This window comes from Artibeus jamaicensis, unplaced genomic scaffold (genome assembly GCF_021234435.1).
Source record: "Artibeus jamaicensis isolate MK-2021 breed Jamaican fruit bat unplaced genomic scaffold, CSHL_Jam_final contig_548, whole genome shotgun sequence".
In the NCBI taxonomy this organism is placed as follows: Eukaryota; Metazoa; Chordata; class Mammalia; order Chiroptera; family Phyllostomidae; genus Artibeus; species Artibeus jamaicensis.
Genome location: NW_026521883.1, coordinates 19,207,397 through 19,225,898, shown reverse-complemented (window position 1 = coordinate 19,225,898; position 18,502 = coordinate 19,207,397). Strand labels below are relative to the sequence as shown.

Below are 18,502 nucleotides of genomic sequence, written 5' to 3'. Positions count from 1 at the left end.
CATTGAAATACTTATTGCAAGAATTACATGACAGAATTCAAGAGGAGAAAGAACCTTAACAATACTGCCTCACTCCATCTTCTCAATCACACAGACCCAGAAGGGTTAGGGGATTCTTGGGAGTCAATCCCATCAGATGCCGTTGGAGCTAAGATTACAATCCAAACCTTTCGGGTCCCAACCTCATGCTATTTCCATACAGTCTGATGACTGAGAACAGATCTTTATAAATTTGTACAGATAGCCTTTTCTCTTCCAGTATCTTAAAGTATAAATTTATAAGAGGCTTCCTGCTGGCCAACTCACACTCATCATCTGTCCAGATTTTCTTGAATAGTTTATCCACTAGCCAGGTTCCAAAATAAAGACCTTCCAGTCTCTCAAATTCCATACTGCTCACCTGGTTCTAGATCCCTAGGTCCCTTGGGTCTGCCCCACATGAATGGTACCCATTTTCTAACCTGCACCTGCAGCTCTGTCCCTGTATTTGTGTCTTGTTATCTGATCTTCTGTTGCCCACTATCCCTACACAAACATCTTCCTCTTTTGAGGGGAACAAAAAGAAGGCTTTTGATGCACTCAGTCAAGTTCCCTTACTTGGTGGTTTTCCCAGTTGCCAAATGCCTTTCATTGTGACCCTGAGTAAGAAAGTAAATTAGGACAAGGCCCAAGACATCTCCCCATCTCCTCTTGTCAGCTATAAACCTAGAACAGAAACTGTCTGATGGCTATCAGAAATTCACTCAATCACACGTCTCATCTAAAAATAAAAGCCAAATACACATTTCTTTGTTTTTGCATATATTTACAGTATAAATACTAATTTTTTTCAAAGTACATACTCTTTTAACCATTTGCAAAAGTTATGTAGCACTGGACAGCAATTTAATGTAAAGCCTCTCTAGTAGTGATTAAGGAAAAATAGAACTGTTCTGAAGATACGGGATTCTATAGAAGGAATATGAATGGGCGTGATAATCTGAACTTGCAGGGGGAACGTGAAGCAGCTCAGTCCACACTTCACTGCCAATACAGGATGTTGAAGGGCTACCATGTGAGACAGCAACCTGAAGGGGAGTTGGAAGAACTACACTTGAGACATATAAAAAAGTACACATGCTTGCATAGTGCATTAATCTTAAAGAAGCTCAACATTTCCTTCTCATTTTCATTAACTTAAATGAATAGTACTTAAAACACATCACACAGAATTAAAGACTTATGCATATATTTCAGATTTCAACATTAACGTCAAAAATACATAGTTTGATTTTACATAGGATTTGTGCTACATTAGAACACTAGAGACAAATATCACTTGAGTATTAAGGAAAACATTAAATATTAAATAACTGAGAAATAAAATGTGTAAACACTAATCTAACGAGGGTTTTGCTATTGCAACATGTCCCATGAAGTGGTTTCAACAGTACAAAAAGGCTTAGGACATGAGTGTTTCCAGTCTACTTGGAATATGTGGATCGCATTCCAGGAATCCTTTAATGAAAACTGGTCCGGGGAAACAGGAGAGGGTCCACTCTCCCGGTTGTTAATTTGGTACACTCCGTTCTACGCTAATTTTCACTTTCAAACTTGGGTACTGAGCAAATACTTGTACATTGTCAGTCCTTATCAACATCTTGGTGAAAATTGAGGGTTTGTTGGCGATTCAGTGTAAGATTTGAGTTCATATGCAGCACCGCTATCAACTTCCATTGACTTTCTAGAGAACAGGAGACGTACATCTCTATGGAGGTAGATCTTTCCAGATTTAGAACTCTGGAACCTAAATAAACAAACAAAAAGATACATTATTTAGGGAATGACTTGTTTAAAAAACCAAACTAAAACCAAGCTCCCAAATAATTAAATTTTAAAGGTAAAAAGAATTAGTCTGGCCACAGTATTACATTAAAAGTCTTCTATTGCCAAAGCAATTGTTGCTATTTAAGTGCCTCTTCCTTACTATCCCTAAACACTTCACACTCCCCTTTGCCTTGTACAATGCCAGAGATGCTTCCTTCTGTGAATTGGCACATATGAAGGGAGGATCCAAAAAAAGTCAGAATCATCTTCGAGAGGGTGTGCCCCTTGTAACACAGGCTTCCCCCACTGACTGAGTGCTCCAGGAACCCATCCGTATCAGTGTACTCGTCTGGTGTGTTGTGAGAGGCTGAGTGCGGCTTCAGTGAATTTTTTTTTTAAAGACTCTTAACAACACGTTTTCTCATTTCACAGTGGGTGACTTATGAGGACACCTGCCCACACCATACTGAGTGTTAAGCAGTTTTGACCAAAACCCCTCATACCCTACCCCTCCCTATTCACCCAGTCTCGCCCTGAGTGACATTTTTTGGTTGTTGTTTCCCAGATGAAAAAAGTCCTCAAAGAAAAGCGTTTTGCCAGTGTGGAAGAGGTGAAACAAAAAACATCAGAAGCACTAAAAGACATCAAAATTGACAAGTTCAAAAACTGTTTTGAGCAGTGGAAAGAATGTCTTGATAGGTATATTGCATCAAATGGAAATTTTTGAAGGTGACTAAAGTTTAAACACGTAAGAATACACAATTTTTTATAAATGAATTCCATGTTTTTGATTTTATACCTTTCATTCCTGATATGCACCTCTCCTCACTACAGTGTCAACTTCCAGTTCACAACAGCCAAATACACTACATTTGGGCTTTGCAGCTCTAGCATCTTTTAGCCACACAGATTGATCATTTCACACAATTTACCACCCCCCCAATTTTGAGTACATTAAAATTGATTCCACACTTGAAAAGTGGCCACTGAAGATTGTCACATTTTGAGGACAATCACCAGATGAGAAAGGACTGCTATCATCAGCAGTAGCTAAATGAAGCCTAATCACCATTAAAAATCATTTAAAAAGTTAGCAGTGAAATGAAAATGGTTATCTAAACTGTATATGGAACAGTTTCTTTCCCCTGCTAATTAATATTTATAGCATAACACAGCATTGGAATCTTTAATCATATAAACTCATATAAGCAGACAGTCAAACAGAGTCTTTGGCGCTAATTTCTCTAGTTTTCCCTTTGCATAGCAAGACAACTCTCTGGGTTTGTGTTTTTTCATTCCTAAATTAGCTGGAAAATCTGGCGGTCAGTGTGTATATTACAGCAGACCCCTGTGACTGTCTCACTCTGAAGTTTTTCTCTCTGAAGTTTTTCATTATCTCAATCTGAGGGAGAACATGGTGAGCTTTGGGAACTATGCCATACTTTGCACAGAGTTTTCTTTAGAGCATTTAAAGTATCTAATCATTAAGTAGGGACTATAAAAGCAGGGGTAGTTGATTTTTGGTAAGTGCTGGTTACCTATAGCGATGCTTATTAAAACTTCAAGAGAAATGGTATCAAATGAAAGTTTAAAGGGAGTTGAATCTTTCTCCTACATTGGGCTGGGAGCAGTTCTTATAGCCTATTTTATACCGTTTCTTTAAAAAAACCAAATCTTCCAAGTCTGTTTTGGTATATTTTTCATTCCCACAATCTGTTTAGTATTTGCAAGAGGCTCATGTCAGGTAATATGAAGTTGGGTTTAAATATATTGTGCTGGTTCAACATGTTCTTAGGCTACAGAACATCAGGCAGAAGACCCCAAGATAAAAGTACCAATTAAGCAGTGTTATGGGGGAGGTGGAGGGAACCCAATGAACTTAACAGACATTTTCCAGTACGGGACTTAACAGACATTTTCCAGTACGGGACTTAACAGACATTTTCCAGTACGGGACTTAAGTGTACAGCTGATTCCTTATGCACTCTAGAATCACCACAAAGCAAATCTACTGAAAGATAGTGGGTGGTCACCATCAGTAAGAGATTAAAGACGCCCTCTGTCTGGGCCCTGGATATAAGATGCCTTCTCCTGATGAAGAGGGCTCTTGGAATAAGGAGTTTAGCTAAGATGAATCACTGTCATTGATGTGATGGAGCACTTACTATAAATGGCATCAGAAAAATATTAGGGATAGAATTACAGGCAAAAGCCTACTGAGCTCTCACTTAACAAATAGACTTGTTCATTAATCCTGAAAGCTATTATTAGGATTTCAGGTCTTACTCTAGGATGCTGGCAACTTGGACTTCAAGGGCAAAGAAATGGTTTCTCACAACCTACAGCTGTGAGCTTGATAGTAAGAGTCAGCAAAAAAGATATTTCTAAAGGAATTACTAGAAATATAAACAGCTGTTTCCTAGTGCCTAGAAACAGGCCTAACACATAAATATTCCTGGATGAATAAATGAAGGTTAAGAACTTCCCTGTCTAATATAGCAGCCGTCAGCCGCATGTGGTGACTAAGCACTTGAAATATGGCTGGTTTAAACTAAATTGTGCTAAATAGTCCTGGCTGGGCAGTTCAGTTGGTTAGTGTCATCCTGATACAGCCAGGTTGATCCTCAGTCAGGGCACATACAAGAATCAACCAGTGGTCCCTGGCTGGTGTGGCTCAGTGGACCGAGGGCCAGCCTGTGAACCTAATGGTCACCGCTTTAATTCCCAGTCAGGGCACATGCCTGGGTTGTAGGCCAGGTCCCCAGTAGGCGGTGAGTAAGAGGTAACCATACATTGATGTTTCTCTCCCTCTCTTCCCCTCTCTAAAAATAAATAATTAAATAAAATCTTAAAAAAAAAATCAACCAACAAATGCATAAACAAGTGGAAAAACAAATTGATGTTTCTTTCTTTCTTTAAACCAACCAATAAAAACTTTTAAAGTGGCCCTGGCTGGTGTAGCTCAGTGGATTGAGTGTGGGCCTGCGAATCAGACAATCACGGTTCGATTCCCAGTCAGGGCACATGCCCAGGTTGCAGGCCGGTTCCCTGCAGGCCAGTTCCCAGCAGGGGACGCACAAACGCAACCATTCATTGATGTTTCTCTCTCTCTCTTCTTCCCTTCTCCTCTAAAGATAAATAAATAAAATCTTAAAAAAAAAAACCAAAAATCTTTTAAAGTGAATTGTCCTGTTAATGTAAAATATGTGCTTGATTTTAAGTATTTAGTATAAATAATAAAGAATAAAATATCTTATTTATTTATATTTATATTATATTTATAATAATAAAGAATATAAAATATATTACTCATAATATATTGATTATACATTCAAATTATGACATTTGGATATACTGGATATACATTTGGATATACATTTGGACTGAAATAAAATATATTATTAATCTTTCCTTTTCCTTAATATTTTAAAAATGTGGTTAGTAGAAAATATAGAACTACATATATGGCTCACATCATAACTCTATTGGACAGCAACTGGTTAATAAAATGTATCTCAGTGCCCCAGACTTAGCATTGGTTTTGATATGAAATATTTTGCATTACAGCTATAAATGAAAACCCCTCTACTTCGGGAAGCAGTAATGCCTGCAGGAGGACAGTCCATGTGGTTTCTGCATCATGGCATATTATCAGAGTTTCTGAGTTAAGCAAATTCCAAGGGATGCCAGTCTAGTCAGTGACAGTTTTTAAAATAAGCCTAAAATTTTAGAGTGGTTCTTCAGAAGTAACATCTTTATTTTCATTTCAAACATTACCTCAGATGTATGAGGTAGCGTAATAACCGTTCTTCTGTATGTCGAATGTTCTCTTTATTAACACTTCTCTTCATTTCTTGTTTAACCGGTACAGAAAAAGTTCTTTGTCGTAGGAATGTCTGATGATTGGCTGGCATATCTCGTAAGTCATATATCACAACAAACATCTTCACCACAGTCTTATTAGGATTAAATAAGGTCTGAAGAAACAATATAGAAAAAAAAATTTTTAATGGTGATTTACTGATTTGACTCAAAATGGTTGTGCCAATAAAAAAGATTTTTAAATAATAAATTCATCCCAGTAGATATAATTCAGTTTTGGGGACTAAAGTTAATGAGATTTCAAAAGTTTATGGGCTGATGCTCAATATTTTAAAAAATGGTTCAATTAATATTTTTAATAATAACATAAAATCCTAAAACAAATCTAAATCTTTAGTCACAAATTTCATATTAATAATATATAATATATAACTTTTACTTCTTGTTCATATTTTAAGAAATCATTCCACTAGATTAAGCAAAATATATCCTCATTGGATTAAAACATTCCAGTTCATTTATTTCAAAAACTAGCTTCATTAAAGTGTGCCTACTGTAAATTTCATAAAATAGAATTTTAATTTTCCTCACATCTTTATAGTGACTAAATAGAAATTTAAAAAAATAAAAGTTTGGTAAAGTTAAACCTTTTGGTGTTTTAGGTACATATGGTTATAAAATTTAAAATATGTTCTCTTGGATATTTAACATTGAAAGTGTTATTTAAAGTCATATAAGCTAAAATCTTTCCTATATTAAAAATAATTTTATATTAAAAGTAATTTTATTAAAAAATACAAATACAAATACAAAATGTTCTCAAAAAGGAGAATTTTTCTTATTTGAAATGCCTCCAAGTTTAGAAAATAAACTTAATAGTAGTTACATGTTAGACTAAATAGAACTTGGTGTTTTTATAACTGTATTCATTTCAAAAACTGCAGAGACACTTTTAAAAATTAATATCATAAACAGGCCAAAAATATGTATTTGAATTAATAATAGTTTTAAAAATACTAATTTATAAACAAAATCCCAAGCTGCTGATCTGACTTTAACCAAATTACCAACACATCAATAGGTAACTTGGTGCCCATGCTTTCTGAAGCTCATCCGTGGCACTGGACATCACTCACTGAATCAAAATGAGAAATATATCATTATCATGATCCAACTCTTTAAAATCTAGTGAGTCTAAAGATTAAGGATAATACATTCAACAAACCACACAACTACCAAGCCAGGAGTTCAAACCATGTTTACACATAATTAAATTATGTAAGAAATTAAAGACATACCTAAATTTCATATTTAAAATTAACCATTAAAGTTGGCAGTCCTCAAACAAGAGGTAAACATGCTGCCTTTGTGTTTATGCTTCATTTTATGACAATTGACAGCTAGCTTTCTAGTGACTCACACTTTCACATGAGCTACACAGCCAGAGGCAAGAGAACAAATTATCCTTTTAGTTCAAGATTTCCATTCAACATAAATTTTACTTTAATATGCAGTGATTCTTCCTGAGTAAAACTTACATATATGTACATATTTGCACAGTACTGTGCTAGTACGTTCCTGTGTGATATGCAATAAACAAACATGTAGACTCCTTTTCTGTACTGGAACAAAGGTGATGAGTAAAAGTGGTCTGATTGAAGCCAAAAGTCATAGAAAGGCTTGTTGAATTATATCAGATCCTAAGTGTGAGGAACTCACTAGATTTTTTTTTTAATTTAGCTTTATTGAGGTATAATTGACATACATCAGTGAGACTCTTTTTAATGTGCAAAGCCAACTCTGTAACAGACTTCTGGGCTTTCAAGATTATCCTGGATCTGACCTGGAGATGAATTCAGTGGCGAAGTGGCCTTTATATCAAATTACTCTCCCGAGAACCATCAACCAAGGATGATGAAGGATTGCTCTGGGCTAGAGGAGTTCTCCTGAACCCAAACGATGCCTTCTCTGCCCCTACGTCTGTCAGACTACATTTTGTGTAACCATCTCATTCCATCAGTTTAGAAATTACCCTAGGGCTAATATAATTTTGTTTCCCAAGTTGTCCTGCCAAAGCAATACAAATATTTGGGGTCTCATTTTGCATAGGTAGGTCTCAATCTGGCTTACTATTTTAAACAAAGCCCTGGTATTGTTAGGTTCTGATTTTATTGAAAAGAGCTCTATTTAAGTTCTGTAAACTGTTGTAATACTCTTTTTTCTAATGCATTCACCTTAATCAGCTTATTAATGCTTTCCTTTTATGGAGGCCCCAATGGTCATTCCTGGGGCGGAGCAGGGAAACTCCAAAGAAAGCTGCAGCCCCACTGTTACTTACCAAAGTTGTTGCAGCAGCAGTAGCAGGAGAAAGGGCTAAGTTCTACATGTATGTGAGAGAATGATTATTGCAATTGTAGGCTATAAAACACATACCACTTGTATTGTTCCTGAAGGAGGTACTCGATAACCCCTTTTACCAAGGGACTCTAAAGTGATCACACCCTTGAAATAAAAAAAGACAAATTGAGTACAAACTGATGCATATGTGTATAAAAGACTAAAATAATAATAAACCATGTAGTTACTAAAATTTCAGAATTCTATTTGTATGGAAAAACACTCACATTGCATTAATACAGATATACTCTATGAATATGAAATAGTGAGGGTCCCACTGGTATAAAAAGTTTATTTTCCTTCCCAGAGATGTTGCAATAAATATATAACATCAAATGTATAATAAATAACAAATAAATGTATCAAATAAATAACAATTATATAACATGACTACTTGAAATTTCTATTAAGATACAAGATATAGATGTAAGAAGCTCCCTGAAAGGATAAAGGGAAGTGATAGAATTATTTCCTTGTATCATGTAGGAAGAAGGAGGTGAAGAAGAAAAATAATTTTTAGTCTTTGGACATACAAAAAGTCAAGAATGTGGAAGTACCTAAGTCTTAGCCAAAAGTCCAGTCAATTCAGACATATGGATTAGAGACAGACCAGCATCATCAGCATCACCTGTGAGCTTGTTAGAAATGCAGAACTTCTGGCTTCTCCCCAGATGTACCAAATCAAGTCTGCATTTTAACGAGATTTCCCAGATGATATCATACATACATTTGAGAAGCACTGCTGGGTTATACAACATAGTTTTGTGAGAAGGATGTTCTAATCATTGCAACAGTCCCCAAATGGGAAAGAAGTAGAAATTAAAACAAGGGAAGCTTTGATTGTGTGACAATTTCTAGATAACCAGAACAATCAAGTGACAACAGGTGGTGATTGTGATACTTATGGTATTTTGCCATGTATAATGTGCAGTTTTTTTGCCTGAATTTTTGAGGGAAAAAGAAGGATATGCATTATATATGGGTATAATGATTACATACCATGGGCATAATAACTCTGTGTATAATGCACACGAAACCGTGGGTGTGCATTATATATGGCAAAATATGGTGATTCTCAGGGAGTGGTAAAAAAAGAATGCTCATTCATTTGTTTAAACTGTTAAGTTTTCTTTGCAGTAGTTAAGATAGTTAAATAGAAAAACTGTATGCTCTACATTTCATATCGCATCATTTTATGCTGTGCATGCCAAAACATGTCAACCTTATGTAAAAATAAATATAAAACAGGACTATTCTACCAGGCAACATGTGTGTGTTTGAAAGACAGGCAAGGGCAGGGGTGTGGTGGTAGGGGGGGGTAGATAAAACAGAGTGGAAAAAGAGAAAAGGAAAAAACAGACTCTAATATGGAAATATCACAACTCCAAGTGAATAGCACTTGACATCACACTGTAAAGTTAACATGTTAAATACTGGGAAATGTTCATGGAAATCGGCACTGAGAAGAAATGTGGTTCTTGACAAATATAATTTATCATATAGTCATTTAGAACATGAAAATGGCACACAGACAAACTGCAACCCTAATGAAAACAGCAACAAAGCTTTTAACACTTTCTCTTACAATCTGCTCTATATGAAAAATTCAGTGGCATATACTGCCCTTCTTCTTCCTAGTTCCAAAAAGAAAAAGTAGAATATATATATAAATAATTTTATAATCACAATGCTCCAAGCAATATATTACTATTCTTCCTTGCCACCCTCCCCTACACAAATAAAGGAAAACTGATGAAGCAAAAACTACCAGCAAGCTGCTCTGGCTGATGTGGCTCAGTGGATTGAGTGTCAGCCTGTGAACCAAAAGGTCACCAGTTCCATTCCAGGTCAGGGCACATGCCTGGGCCCGGGGCCAGGTCCCCAGTTGGGGGCATACAGGAAACACCAATTCGGCATTTCTCTCCCTTTCTCCCTCCCTTCCCCTCTTTAGTTTCTAAAAATAAATAAAATCTCTTTAAAGAGCTTTTACCAAGCCTGTATTTCCTTTAACACATGGCAATTATAATAGCTTTCAGAACATGATAATAGTAAGTAAATAAATTTACAAAGAAGAATACAGATTTTTTTAAAAAAACCTTAAAGTTTAAGGCAAAACTTATCTAAGCCATGTTAAGACCAGTATGGCATTGGTAAATTAGGAATTAGAAAGGAATTGAGAAATTATCATAATTCTATTATTATATTTTCATTATTTTAATAATTAATCAGTCAGCATATCAATATTTTTATATAGTAAAAGTTACTGTACTTCTAGCATTTGAGGATAAATAGAAAGGTTAAGATAAACTAAATTGAGTCAAATCTTATACAAAACTTATTCTCAAATTATTGTGGAAAAGAGACTATACAAAGCTAGGTACAGCAGAAAGAAGTTTATCTTGATATGGTCACTTACGAATAGAAGAAAATAATACACAACCTGTTAATATGATAATACAAGTTATACCGTGAATTTGCTACTGGCACACTTGCTTTAGACCTTCCTGCTTGGTTCCACCAGGTAATAATAGTTTCTAGACTGTGGGAAGTTGCCGTATTATACAACACTGGAAGAACAATTTTACCACTGACACCCAATTGCAGAGATACTACATGGCTTTGAGTTAATCTTCAAGGAATTATTTAATAAAAAGTCCTGTACCACTTCTACACAAACAAACTTTCTGCACTAAAACTTTACCTTTGTAAGTCATCTGTATAATTGATAATGAAAGGTCCCAAGGTCATTATTAAAATAACAAGTAGAAAAAATAAAATAAAATAACGAGTAGGAGTTTGGTGTCTGTGACATATATTATCTTATCAAAACATGATCAGTCCTTTGAAAACAGATGGAATCACCAATATGTAAGTAATATTCCCTGAAGAACAAGATTACTTTTACTAATTTACAATAGGAAAGATGTGTAGTCTAAGATTTGGACTGCATCATTTAGGAAGGAAACCCATTTCTAATGAGTACACTGACTTAGAAAAAAATTACGTAATGGAAAGTTTACTAAAGAATATTATCAGAAAAAAGTAAATTAGAGATTCTTTAAGAACAGACTAGCTTAATAACCTGATTTAAACTCTTTCTACATTTCTTCATAATCCATAACCATTTGTGTGTACTTTCTAGAGACAGAATGACAAAATCCTTTATCTCTTGATCCTTTATTTTTTAGATGTCAACCAAGGTAAGAATAAATACTGTTTTGCTTTTATAAATGACCTCTTGCTCATAAATTTCACTCAGAGATATTTACTTGAGCTGATTTTCAGCCAATTCACTCTTTTATCTTATTTCTGAGCCATCCTAATGGTCCTCTCCACTCTATACACAAATGACAGATTACAGTATTTTAGATCTTATCTTTCAATTTTCTATCACTGTGTATCAGAAGAATATGTGAAACTGATGAGACTTCTTGATGTCCTTCCTAGTAAAGCAAAATGGGCATCTTCACATTTATATTCTAATATTGTAAGCATTCCAGTTTGATGTGTTGGGAACCACCCTGCCTGGTTTCAGGAGCTGAAACATCCCATGGCTAAGGCTGAGTGAGAGACCTTAGGACCATAAGCCACTAAGGAGACAAAGCTCATCTCCCCAGCAGGGGTGCCGCTTCTGCTCCTTTTTCCCTTACTGGCCCCCAGTGCTCGATCAGTTAGCCAATGATGGGTAAGATTCCCCAAGGGGGGAACCACCTAGGACAGGCATGATCATGTGGAGGCTCCAGGGAAGGACTTGGAGGGTACGGAGAAAGGGGGTGATGGACCCTCCCCCCCCCCCCACTTTAATGAAGTCTGAGTCCACAGTCTGTCTGCAAGAAGTCTCTGAGAATTCTCTGGATATCTGCCTCCTCTGCCTGACTTAAGCCTGAGAACAATGACAGAGGGTGGTGCAGACTTGTGCTGGGAATGGTGGGTTCCCCGGTAATCAGGCATAAGAAAGAATTCCCAAAGTCCTGTGAAGCCTCTTTACTGAGAATGCTTCCATTCATATGATAAGGGTCTGAGCAGGAAATGAGTATGTCTCCCAAAGTTTTTGCAACCCCCTTACCTGACAGACACTGACTCAGATTAAGCCCTCAGATTTCTTTGAAATGTTATCTACTGTTGATCCTTGCTGCCTGTATTCCTGTGTATTACAACCCAATAAAAGCCCCTGGAAGAAGGGGTTCCTGGCCCTTTCCCTTTGAAGGATCAGCCACCTTTCCTCCCCAAGCAGATCATGTCTTGGTAGTGTTTACTTTCATCCGTGGCAGACCGGGGGGCAGGGGGACGACTTGCAGGCAAAGATGCCCCCACAATGATATACTTTTATCCTGATACTGGACTTATCTCAAGGGGTACCTTCCATTATATTAATTACCCAAAATTAGCAGCTATTTTTTCCCAAGAATTATAATAGAAAAGTGTATACCTCTTTCTGCGGTAAACAAATAAAATTGGTGGCTTATATGATATGGGCAGGTTTGTAAAGATGTGGGCCTTGTTTTTCATAATAACCAAAGTTGTGCATCATTGTGATTATGATCCACAAGTGTACATATTATTGGGAAAAGAAAACTTTGACTAAATGAGCAGACACCAGCATGCCTTTTCTTTCTATCAAAGTATGAAATGCTGACCAGGATCTTGAGTAACATGTTCACCTTTAGAATGGAGTAAGGCTTTCTTGAGCAAACTGTGCCAATAATGAATAAGCTATATCAGGTCCCTAAAAAAGTAAAACTTTCCTTTCTCTGTTATTTCTTAATTATGTCAATTCCCTTTTCTCAACTTTTATTAGTAACAAAAAACAGTTATTAATGTCCTTGAAAATCTGAAAGATGGGGGAGAGGAAGCAACTGGGCCAGGTGGTAGCTGGAATATTCAAGTAGCAAGATGAGAGCTGTATGTTTCTGTGTCTGCAGCAATATATACCTCGGACTTCTCAAACTAAGACTAAACATGAAAGCCCAGCTCTACCTCTATATTCGATACTGTCCCTATAAACCTTTGATAGACTTACATTGCTAGCCACTTCTCCCTCTTTGTATTTTGGAAAAGGGCTGACACTAACCATACTCTAGGACTCGGTACCATTTTTGCAGTTGAAGGCTTATTTTATCCTTAATCCATTGGAATAAAAAATGGGAAAGATGAAATCATAGGATTATAAGGCTTAAAACTGTGCTCTAATTCCCCTTAGCTATCTTACTTTCTAGTAAAACATTTGTACACAGTCAGAAATAATATTCTAAAGAACCCTAGAACTAGAATAAACTGGTCCAAAGACAAACCAAACAGGACAAAGTGGGTAAATGGGCCTCAGAGCAGCCTCGGTCACCAAACGTTTACCTAAGCTCCACTGAGATGAGGATCACATGTGAAGGCAACCCTTGTGGGAGCAGAGTGCCCAGTGAGCACTTGAGAATTTGTGTGAACTCAGAAAGATAAGGCTTTATAGCATCAATCACTAATCAAATTTTTCGTTATTTCTTCAGATCACAGAGAAACAATTTTCAGCACCACTGTCAAATGCAAAAGAGGGTATCTATTTTTAGAGCTAGCTCAGAAAGAAGCTGTGAGGTAACATTTTGCTTGGTATAGTCATTAGTCTCTATTCAGCCCTCAATTTTCTCTTACTTTATATTTTCAAGCACTGCACCAAAGCAGTCCCTCAATCTCCCTGAACTTAATTGAAGACATCTGTCATTAAGCTGGTTGATTTTAGCAGAAAAAGACAATTTTAAAAATACTTGCCATATAAGGAGAGGGAGCATTATCATCTGAAACACTGTAGAATGACACTTCAACTGGAAGAATCAAGTGTGTGGGGCAGAAGACACCACTAGCCCCGACCTCGGCAGTAAAGCCATCAACAATGCCGAGAGGATCTAATCGATAGTTCAAGACTGATTCCTGGAAGACAGATTAATTTTTGAGGTGTAAGTTTAAACAGTTAACTCATTCATTCTGTTTTCTATTTAAAGAAATACATCACTATGCATTCTGGCATTGGAAAAGAGGTTGCTCCATTGTCATGTCCTCATTTTAGATGTTCACCTGACCTGAAATTAACCATCCCCCCAGCAATCTTCTACCATCCCATAAAACTTGGCCTCCTTTCACTACTCCAACCCATGCTCAACTATCCCTGAATTTCACCATTAGTTAGACCTGATTGTTTAATATATTATTCTTTTCTCTGTAAATATAATATACTTGACCAGAGCAGGTATAGATAGTATCAGAAATTTTATAGAGCCTATACATGGTGCTAGGTACAGAGAAGCACTCAAAGCTTGTTATTAGGTCATATACTAAAGTTCCATCAAAAGAGAAAACCAAATACTTATAACTTTTAACCAAGAAATAAATATGTCTTAAGGAAAACTTAGAAGTACAGAAATATGAACAGCAGGGAAGATGCTTATCCATCTCTCCCAAGCTCACTTGTTGAGATAACCATTCTAACAATTTACTGTTTATCTTTCCAGGTATAAGAAACATTTCAGCCCTGGTTGGTATGGCTCAGTGGATTCAGCACTGGCCTGCAAACCAAAGGGTCGCTGGTTCGACTCCCAGTCTAGGGAACATGCCTGGGTTGTGAGCCAGGTCCCTAGTAGGGGTTGTGCGAGAGGCAACCACATATTGATGTTTCTCTCCCTTTCTCCCTTCCCCTCTCTCTAACAATAAATGAATAAAATCTTTTTTAAAAATCAACCTCCTTGATCATGAAGAGGCTACTATCAGTACACCATCATCTTTCCTAAGTATCAGAGCCAATTCTATCAGGTAAGGAGGAGAGTCAAGTCTATCCTGCAGCTATAGTAACAGACACCTCAATCCAACCTGATTTCATCCAAGTCCTCTGTCTCCTTTACAAGCTACCCAATTCTAAGACGTCACCACTAGCAACTCTTCCAACTTCATTTTTAATGAATACAGGAAGAAAGGAAAAGAAAAAGGAAAGAAAGGTGATTTCCAGACTTTGAAAAATACAACCCATTTATTTATTTTTCTTTCATAAATAAATGACATAAATTATACCCTGGATCTAGCATAAGAAACTTCAACTCTTAAAATAGTTCCAAAAAAAAACATACCTCAAAATTTCCTAGGAGACTAAGACTTGTTATAGGTGGAGCACTAGAACTCAGGAATGGTTTTTCATGAATTTCTGGATCATCTTCAATGTTTAAACATGGTCGGGAACTAATAAAAAAAATCAGCAAATGGACACATTAACTACAATATTTTCTAATTTACTTTTGCCCCTAATTTAAATTAAGATAATCCAATTAATTTAATTACACTGCCAAAATAAAAATTAATGTAAACAAAATTTAAGATACAAAACATCTAGTTTTACATTCCTGATTAGATTTTATAATTAATGTTATAATATTTAATAAAGAAAAATATTAACATCCAGGAAGGTTGCATGGTGGAATTTATAATATACCACATAGTGGCATCTAATACTGGAAATATATAATAGTTTAATCTTCTTCATCAGTCTTCATTTTCAGTTAAAACTGAGAACACAAAGCCAAATTATGTGACTCAAGAATGACAGTATTATATGTCTATGTGGAATAAATGCTGAGGCTTTTTTGCAAAGGGGTATAGGGCAAAAGAGGAGGTGAATGACTGAAAATACACAAACCCACCTAAATATTAAAACCAATAATAAGTGTTTGTTCATTATGATGACCATATGTAGTATTAATTTCTCCTTAACTCATCCTTAGTAGCTGTGTGTGTGAAACGGATTAAAAATGAAAACCAATTGGAAAATAAGATTCCTGTCAAATTTTTGTACTTAGAGGCAACATTATTTACTGTAAAAGGTCAGAATTTTGTGTAATACTATTTCATGTACACAAATAAATTTTAAGATAAATACCTTCTAGATGATAAGCTTTTCAGATGCAGTAATGAAGAATCCAGATCAAAGCAACCTGACTGTGTCTTTCTTTGAGGAACCTAAGGTCAAAATAATCATTTGTGAAATTTATAAACGTTAATTTTTTCTTAAATTGATACCTAATTGTATTTTAAAAATAAACTTTTCTTGTCACAGCTTACTTAAAATCATGCTCTTTATTACATACTGTTTTAATGTTATTTTATTAATTAGCATGGAAAAACATGATTAATAAAGGCAATTTTAGTAGGTTTTGATTTTTTTTAAGAAGCAAAACCAGTTTTTTCTAAACTCAAACCCTACACGGAATCCCAGTATATAAGACGTTTTTACTTTATATATTTGTATATTGTGGGAGCGGAAATAAAAGATTTATAGCTTTAAAATAAAAAGGAAAAACGGAATTAGATGGCCATGGGAGGCTGGGCCCCCTCGGCAGTGCGGCTCCTCGGCCACACCCACAACACCACACGTTTCCGGGAGCCCTGGGCCTTCACGGACGGAAGATTTAAAAAATACTACATCTGGAGTTTGAAGTACCAAATGACACTTAGGACAAACCACCATTTAATTCAAAATATCCTAAAAACGAAAGACCCAAGTGTAAATTAAAGGTAAAATTATATACAACATGCAAATTAGATGTTTCTGGAATTCATACTAAGTATGTATAAGTATCTGCGTGATCAGTGTACAAGTGGTGAGTAAGAAAAAGCAGACGCTACTGAAAGTCTAAACAACCTCAATGTTTTTGAGTTGTGAGACTACACCATGCTAGTCTTTGTAGTCCGCGCTTAATATGAAATTTTCTATCTAAACTCGTCCTTCGATTCTGCAAAGGTCTCTACCTTCATTTCTTCTTTTTTTTCTTAAATGAAAGGATTAACACTTTTAGGTACTGTATCTTTAGTAATTTAACAGGCTCACTTTAAAAAAAAATATTTTATTTATTTATCTTCAGAGGGGAAGGGAAGGAGAGAAGGAGAGAAATAACAATGTATGGTTGCTTCTCATGGGTCCCCTGCTGGGAACTGGCCTGCAACCCAGGCATGTGCCCTGACTGGGAATCGAACCGCAATCGTGTGGTTCACAGGCCCGTGCTGAATCCACTGAGCTACGCCAGCCAGGGCTTTCTACCTTCATTTCTTCTAATACTGCATTTTCCTTATTGCATCCAGTCCTTCTTGTGGCATTTTTTACTAGACTTATATTGAGTCTCACTTTTTATCCCCCATGGTTCCTTCATATTGTACTATACTGCTCCCTTTCTGTACATCACTCAAACTGCCTTCTTAATATCTGTCTAATCCATTCACTACATCTCTAGTCTGTTTAATCCATCGACATGTGTATGCACACTTGTGTGTATACTTCAATTATAACATTTTTCACATTTAGAATTCCTATTTAGTGAGTTTTTCCCCCCAAATCCACAAGTTCTCTCATCTTAATCTGTCTTTACCTTATTTATATCTTGGAACATTTTAAACAGAATTATTTTTTATTCTCTTTCTGGTTTCTCTGATAACAGAATTCCTAACTGTGAATTCTCCCACTCCTTGATTCTGCCGATTCTTTACGGTGTGTTGTAATGTTTCTCCTCTGAGGTTATCTTCAGCATGAGTTATTTCCCATGAAAATAAATCCTTGGTGCCATGGGTTACAGATGTGGGACAGTCTCATGGTTCTGCTGCTGGGACTCAATGGATTTCATGTTTCAATTTAGTTTATGGTTATTTCTTCTTAGCTAGATGTTTCTGAACCTCATAGCACAAATTCAGAATTCCTACCATGGGTGGCTTAGGTTTAAGTCAAAATTCTTTTGGGGGCTCTTTCCTTACCCACTATGTACCTCCCTGTTGTACCCTTAAGTAAATGGGTGAATTTTTTCCTCCTGTCCTATTTCTAGAAGGGTAGTTCACCTGTTTCTAGTTTTATGAAAAGTTTGGTTTTTTGGTCCCACCTTTGACTGGAGCAGACTTGTGGCCTTGACTCCTATCCAAGCAGGGGTATTAAACCCTACCACTGCCTTAAGCTCAGATATTCCAGTGGGCCATACTTGTTCAAGTTAGTATCCAGAAGTTTACCTTTATTCCTCTTATATTATATTATGTATTTATGAGTTATGTTTTTATCCAGGATTTCTGTGTTTGGGAAGGAGAAGGGGGCCTTCCTGTATCGACTCAGTCCACCATATTGAATAGAAGTCTATAATGTTCTTCACACCAGAATGATGCTAATAAATGATAAACAAACACTTTAGATATCTTCAAGTTCTCAACATGGGATAAGAGAAAAATACTTACAGGACTTGACAGAAGAGGCAATCCAGTCCGAGGATGAAAAGCCCTAGTTGAGGTTCCATCCAAGGAATGAAAATTATGTTTCCGCCAGACATTTGAATGTTTCAGTGGAACAGCCCTCTGCTAAGAAAAGAATTAGATTTTAATGGTAGTATTTTTTAATCTTAGACTTAGTGCTTTTTTAAAATTCTAATTTTTCCATTGCTATTTATCCTCCTTATACCCTTTTCCACCTCCACCTCCTCCCCTT

The 18,502-nt window shown here is 36.2% G+C and overlaps 1 protein-coding gene across 6 annotated transcripts in view; it reads right to left on the bottom strand.

The window, feature by feature from the left end:
• Positions 1-790: 790 nt before the first annotated feature.
• ATOSA (atos homolog A) overlaps positions 791-18,502 on the bottom strand; it is an 88,295-nt gene continuing 70,583 nt past the window's right edge. For 5 of the 6 annotated variants that reach the window (XM_053670176.1, XM_053670175.1, XM_053670178.1 and 2 more), the window contains 7 exons: positions 18,256-18,375; positions 15,929-16,008; positions 15,126-15,234; positions 13,780-13,938; positions 8,062-8,130; positions 5,584-5,783; positions 791-1,786 (listed from right to left, as the gene is read on the bottom strand). In XM_053670176.1, the coding sequence (XP_053526151.1) occupies positions 1,633-1,786; positions 5,584-5,783; positions 8,062-8,130; positions 13,780-13,938; positions 15,126-15,234; positions 15,929-16,008; positions 18,256-18,375 (891 nt within the window). In that variant the 3' untranslated portion in view covers positions 791-1,632. The remainder of the gene's footprint in view (positions 1,787-5,583; positions 5,784-8,061; positions 8,131-13,779; positions 13,939-15,125; positions 15,235-15,928; positions 16,009-18,255; positions 18,376-18,502) is intronic. The other variant, XM_053670174.1, reaches the window with a different exon arrangement.